At 54.6% G+C, this 6,676-nt stretch overlaps 1 protein-coding gene across 1 annotated transcript; it reads left to right on the top strand.

The window, feature by feature from the left end:
- Positions 1–753: 753 nt before the first annotated feature.
- LOC144491126 (uncharacterized) lies at positions 754–6,294 on the top strand (the record flags this gene model as incomplete). Its single annotated transcript, XM_078208804.1, has 2 exons — positions 754–984; positions 5,942–6,294. Coding segments are annotated over 2 exons (319 nt in total), but the record flags the coding sequence as incomplete, so codon positions are not given.
- Positions 6,295–6,676: the final 382 nt, after the last annotated feature.

Here is a 6,676-nt window from a genome sequence, read left to right as displayed (position 1 = left end):
GGGTGGAATGAATGGGGGGGGAGGGGGGTGGAATGGAATGGGGGGGAGGGGGGTGGAATGGAATGGGGGGGAGGGGGGTGGAATGGAATGGGGGGGAGGGGGTGGAATGGAATGGGGGGGAGGGGGGTGGAATGGGGGGGAGGGGGGTGGAATGGAATGGGGGGGAGGGGGGTGGAATGGAATGGGGGGAGGGTGGTGGAATGGGGGGAGGGTGGGGGGTGGAATGGGGGGGAGGGGGGTGGAATGGAATGGGGGGGAGGGGGGTGGAATGGAATGGGGGGGAGGGTGGGGGGTGGAATGGGGGGGAGGGTGGGGGGTGGAATGGGGGGGAGGGTGGGGGGTGGAATGGGGGGAGGTGGGGGTGGAATGGGGGGGAGGGGTGGGGGGGTGGAATGGGGGGAGGGTGGGGGGGAGTAGGGAGTTGGTGTGTGGGACGACAGCGCTCACTGAATGTCACTGGGAGGTCGAGCGACAGTGATAACTACACAGACTGCAAACATTTAATCTCTGTGCCCCTCCCTCCCTCTGTGCCCCTCCCTCCCTCTGTGCCCCTCCCTCCCTCTGTGCCCCTCCCTCCCTCTGTGCCCCTCCCTCCCTCTGTGCCCCTCCCTCCCTCTGTGCCCCTCCCTCCCTCTGTGCCCCTCCCCCCCCGTGACCCTCCCCCCCTCCGTGCCCCTCCCCCCCTCCGTGCCCCTCCCCCCTCCCCCCCCCCCCCCCCCCCCCCCCCCCCCCCCCGTGCCCCTCCTTTCACAGGGACCCGAAGCCAGCTCCGAGTTCCTCACACGAGTTGAAGTGGCCGACACAGCCTCGCTTCCGGGACTACCGTGACCGTCCTTTCTACCAGCGCCCGCCGGTCTCTGTGCCGCTCCCGCCACCACCACCCCTGTACGACAGGCCCTGGACACGTTACGTGGAGCCTCTACCCCCTGTGTACCGCAGCCGGGAACCTCTGCCCCCCTTCGACCCCTACGAGGCTTTCGACAGGTGAGCTCGGCCGCCTTTGGGAGTATGTGATCTACCTGATCATGCATTGTGATCCACTGGATCCCTCATTGAGGTCCACTGGATCGTGGAATGAAATTGATTGCAATACATGTTGTAATCCACTGGAGGGAACTGAGAGACACCAGTCAGTGTACAGATATCTCCCTGAGAGAGAGAGAGGGGACTGAGAGACACCAGTCAGTGTACAGATATCTCCCTGAGAGAGAGAGAGGGGACTGAGAGACACCAGTCAGTGTACAGATATCTCCCTGAGAGAGAGAGAGGACTGAGAGACACCAGTCAGTGTACAGATATCTCCCTGAGAGAGAGAGAGAGGACTGAGAGACACCAGTCAGTGTACAGATATCTCCCTGAGAGAGAGAGGACTGAGAGACACCAGTCAGTGTACAGATATCTGCCTGAGAGAGAGAGAGGGGACTGAGAGACACCAGTCAGTGTACAGATATCTCCCTGAGAGAGAGAGAGGGGACTGAGAGACACCAGTCAGTGTACAGATATCTCCCTGAGAGAGAGAGGGGACTGAGAGACACCAGTCAGTGTACAGATATCTCCCTGAGAGAGAGAGAGGGGACTGAGAGACACCAGTCAGTGTACAGATATCTCCCTGAGAGAGAGAGGGGACTGAGAGACAGCAGTCAGTGTACAGATATCTCCCTGAGAGAGAGAGAGGGGACTGAGAGACACCAGTCAGTGTACAGATATCTCCCTGAGAGAGAGAGGGGACTGAGCGACACCAGTCAGTGTACAGATATCTCCCTGAGAGAGAGGGGACTGAGAGACACCAGTCAGTGTACAGATATCTCCCTGAGAGAGAGAGAGGACTGAGAGACACCAGTCAGTGTACAGATATCTCCCTGAGAGAGAGGGGACTGAGAGACACCAGTCAGTGTACAGATATCTCCCCGAGAGAGAGAGGGGGGACTGAGAGACACCAGTCAGTGTACAGATATCTCCCTGAGAGAGAGAGGGGACTGAGAGACACCAGTCAGTGTACAGATATCTCCCTGAGAGAGAGGGGACTGAGAGACACCAGTCAGTGTACAGATATCTCCCTGAGAGAGAGAGGACTGAGAGACACCAGTCAGTGGACAGATATCTCCGAGAGAGAGAGGGGACCGAGAGACACCAGTCAGTGTACAGATATCTCCGAGAGAGAGAGGGGACTGAGAGACACCAGTCAGTGTACAGATATCTCCCTGAGAGAGAGGGGACTGAGAGACACCAGTCAGTGTACAGATATCTCCCTGAGAGAGAGAGAGGGGACTGAGAGACACCAGTCAGTGTACAGATATCTCCCTGAGAGAGAGGGGACTGAGAGACACCAGTCAGTGTACAGATATCTCCCTGAGAGAGAGGGGACTGAGAGACACCAGTCAGTGTACAGATATCTCCCTGAGAGAGAGAGAGGGGACTGAGAGACACCAGTCAGTGTAAAGATACCTCCCTGAGAGAGAGAGGGGACTGAGAGACACCAGTCAGTGGACAGATATCTCCCTGAGAGAGAGGGGGGACTGAGAGACACCAGTCAGTGTACAGATATCTCCCTGAGAGAGAGTGAGAGGACTGAGAGACACCAGTCAGTGTACAGATATCTCCCTGAGAGAGAGAGAGGACTGAGAGACACCAGTCAGTGTACAGATATCTCCCTGAGAGAGAGAGGGGACTGAGAGACACCAGTCAGTGTACAGATATCTCCCTGAGAGAGAGAGAGGACTGAGAGACACCAGTCAGTGTACAGATATCTCCCTGAGAGAGAGAGGACTGAGAGACACCAGTCAGTGTACAGATATCTCCCTGAGAGAGCGGGTACTGAGTGACACCAGTCAGTGTACAGATATCTCCCAGAGAGAGAGGGGACTGAGAGACACCAGTCAGTGTACAGATATCTCCCTGTGAGAGAGAGAGAGGACTGAGAGACACCAGTCAGTGGACAGATATCTCCCTGAGAGAGAGGGGACTGAGAGACACCAGTCAGTGTACAGATATCACCCTGAGAGAGAGAGGGGACTGAGAGACACCAGTCAGTGTACAGATATCTCCCTGAGAGGGAGAGGGGACTGAGAGACACCAGTCAGTGTACAGATATCTCCCTGAGAGAGAGAGAGGGGACTGAGAGACACCAGTCAGTGTACAGATATCTCACTGAGAGAGAGAGAGGGGACTGAGAGACACCAGTCAGTGTACAGATATCTCCCTGAGAGAGGGGACTGAGAGACACCAGTCAGTGTACAGATATCTCCCTGTGTGAGAGAGAGAGGACTGAGAGACACCAGTCAGTGTACAGATATCTCCCTGAGAGAGAGAGAGGGGACTGAGAGACACCAGTCAGTGTACAGATATCACCCTGAGAGAGAGAGGGGACTGAGAGACACCAGTCAGTGTACAGATATCTCCCTGAGAGGGAGAGGGGACTGAGGGACACCAGTCAGTGTACAGATATCTCCCTGAGAGAGAGAGAGGGGACTGAGAGACACCAGTCAGTGTACAGATATCTCCCTGAGAGAGGGGACTGAGAGACACCAGTCAGTGTACAGATATCTCCCTGAGAGAGAGAGAGGGGACTGAGAGACACCAGTCAGTGTACAGATATCTCCCTGAGAGAGGGGACTGAGAGACACCAGTCAGTGTACAGATATCTCCCTGTGAGAGAGAGAGAGGACTGAGAGACACCAGTCAGTGTACAGATATCTCCCAGAGAGAGAGGGGACTGAGAGACACCAGTCAGTGTACAGATATCTCCCTGAGAGAGAGAGAGGGGACTGAGAGACACCAGTCAGTGTACAGATATCTCCCTGAGAGAGAGAGAGAGGACTGAGAGACACCAGTCAGTGTACAGATATCTCCCTGTGAGAGAGAGAGAGGACTGAGAGACACCAGTCAGTGTACAGATATCTCCCTGAGAGAGAGGGGACTGTGAGACACCAGTCAGTGTACAGATATCACCCTGAGAGAGAGAGGGGACTGAGAGACACCAGTCAGTGTACAGATATCTCCCTGAGAGGGAGAGGGGACTGAGAGACACCAGTCAGTGTACAGATATCTCCCTGAGAGAGAGAGAGGGGACTGAGAGACACCAGTCAGTGTACAGATATCTCCCTGAGAGAGAGAGAGGGGACTGAGAGACACCAGTCAGTGTACAGATATCTCCCTGAGAGAGGGGACTGAGAGACACCAGTCAGTGTACAGATATCTCCCTGAGAGAGGGGACTGAGAGACACCAGTCAGTGTACAGATATCTCCCTGAGAGAGAGGGGACTGAGAGACACCAGTCAGTGTACAGATATCTCCCTGAGAGAGGGGACTGAGAGACACCAGTCAGTGTACAGATATCTCCCTGTGAGAGAGAGAGGGGACTGAGAGACACCAGTCAGTGTACAGATATCTCCCTGAGAGAGAGAGAGAGGGGACTGAGCGACACCAGTCAGTGCACAGATATCTCCCTGAGAGAGAGAGGGGACTGAGAGACACCAGTCAATGTACAGATATCTCCCTGAGAGAGAGAGGGGACTGAGAGACACCAGTCAGTGTACAGATATCTCCCTGAGAGAGAGAGAGGGGACTGAGAGACACCAGTCAGTGTACAGATATCACCCTGAGAGAGAGAGAGGGGACTGAGAGACACCAGTCAGTGTACAGATATCTCCCTGAGAGAGAGAGAGGGGACAGAGAGACACCAGTCAGTGTACAGATATCTCCCTGAGAGAGAGAGAGGGGACTGAGAGACACCAGTCAGTGTACAGATATCTCCCTGAGAGAGAGAGAGAGGGGACTGAGAGACACCAGTCAGTGTACAGATATCTCCCAGAGAGAGAGGGGACTGAGAGACACCAGTCAGTGTACAGATATCTCCCTGAGAGAGAGAGAGGGGACTGAGAGACACCAGTCAGTGTACAGATATCTCCCTGAGAGAGAGAGAGAGGACTGAGAGACACCAGTCAGTGTACAGATATCTCCCTGAGAGAGAGGGAGAGGGGACTGAGATACACCAGTCAGTGTACAGATATCTCCCTGAGAGAGAGAGGGGACTGAGAGACACCAGTCAGTGTACAGATATCTCCCTGAGAGAGAGAGGGGACTGAGAGACACTAGTCAGTGTACAGATATCTCCCTGAGAGAGCGGGGACTGAGAGACACCAGTCAGTGTACAGATATCTCCCTGAGGGAGAGAGAGGACTGAGAGACACCAGTCAGTGTACAGATATCTCCCAGAGAGAGAGAGGGGACTGAGACACACCAGTCAGTGTACAGATATCTCCCTGAGAGAGAGAGGGGACTGAGAGACACCAGTCAGTGTACAGATATCTCCCTGAGAGAGCGGGGACTGAGAGACACCAGTCAGTGTACAGATATCTCCCTGAGAGAGAGAGAGAGGGGACTGAGAGACACCAGTCAGTGTACAGATATCTCCCTGAGAGAGAGGGGACTGAGAGACAGCAGTCAGTGTACAGATATCTCCCTGAGAGAGGGGACTGAGCGACACCAGTCAGTGTACAGATATCTCCCTGAGAGAGAGAGAGGACTGAGAGACACCAGTCAGTGTGCAGATATCTCCCTGAGAGAGCGGGGACTGAGAGACACCAGTCAGTGTACAGATATCTCCCTGAGAGAGAGAGGGGACTGAGAGACACCAGTCAGTGTACAGATATCTCCCTGAGAGAGAGAGGGGACTGAGAGACACCAGTCAGTGTACAGATATCTCCCTGAGAGAGAGAGAGGGGACTGAGAGACACCAGTCAGTGTATAGATATCTCCCTGAGAGAGAGAGGACTGAGAGACACCAGTCAGTGTACAGATATCTCCCTGAGAGAGAGAGGGGACTGAGAGACACCAGTCAGTGTACAGATATCTCCCTGAGAGAGAGAGAGAGGGGACTGAGAGACACCAGTCAGTGTATAGATATCTCATGGTTCTATATCTTTTCTCTCCCCGCCTGCAGGACCCTGAGGAGGCGTCCTGGACTCGAAGACCCTCGGGAACGACTGTACAGAGAAGGTCCAAGATTCGGGCTCTACCACACCTTCTAGTCTCGACAGGGAGCGAGAGAGAGAGAGACTGCATCACTCTGGCCTGGGCCCCGCCTTTGCCTCATGTTCCCCCGGGAGAGGCTTTGGGCTGCGGGAGCGGGGACGTAGTGAGGTGGAGGGGATAGTGTTTCATCCCAAGGTATCTGCATCACACTTACCAGACACCCAGTCACAATGAATATACTCCTGGTCCTTTGTATAAAATAGTTGCTGTGTTTGTTAACTTCTTTATCAAATAAAGTGAGATCCTCTTTTTATAAAAAAATAGTCTTGTTCAGAGTGTTTTGCTCGTGCAGAGGCTGGGTGTTGGAGCTGAGAGAGAGATTGGTAGTGCCCGGGTGTTGAGAGAGAGATTGGCAGTGCCCGGGTGTTGTTGCTGAGAGAGAGATTGGCAGTGCCCGGGTGTTGGTGTTGAGAGAGAGATTGGCAGTGCCCGGGTGTTGGTGTTGAGAGAGAGATTGGCAGTGCCCGGGTGTTGGTGTTGAGAGAGAGATTGGCAGTGCCCGGGTGTTGTTGCTGAGAGAGAGATTGGCAGTGCCCGGGTGTTGGTGTTGAGAGAGAGATTGGCAGCGCCCGGGTGTTGGTGTTGAGAGAGAGATTGGCAGTGCCCGGGTGTTGTTGCTGAGAGAGAGATTGGTAGTGCCCGG

This window comes from Mustelus asterias, unplaced genomic scaffold (assembly GCF_964213995.1).
Source record: "Mustelus asterias unplaced genomic scaffold, sMusAst1.hap1.1 HAP1_SCAFFOLD_4513, whole genome shotgun sequence".
Taxonomy (NCBI): Eukaryota; Metazoa; Chordata; class Chondrichthyes; order Carcharhiniformes; family Triakidae; genus Mustelus; species Mustelus asterias.
The sequence above is the reverse complement of the archived record's forward strand: the minus strand, read 5'-3'. Positions and strand labels throughout refer to the sequence as shown.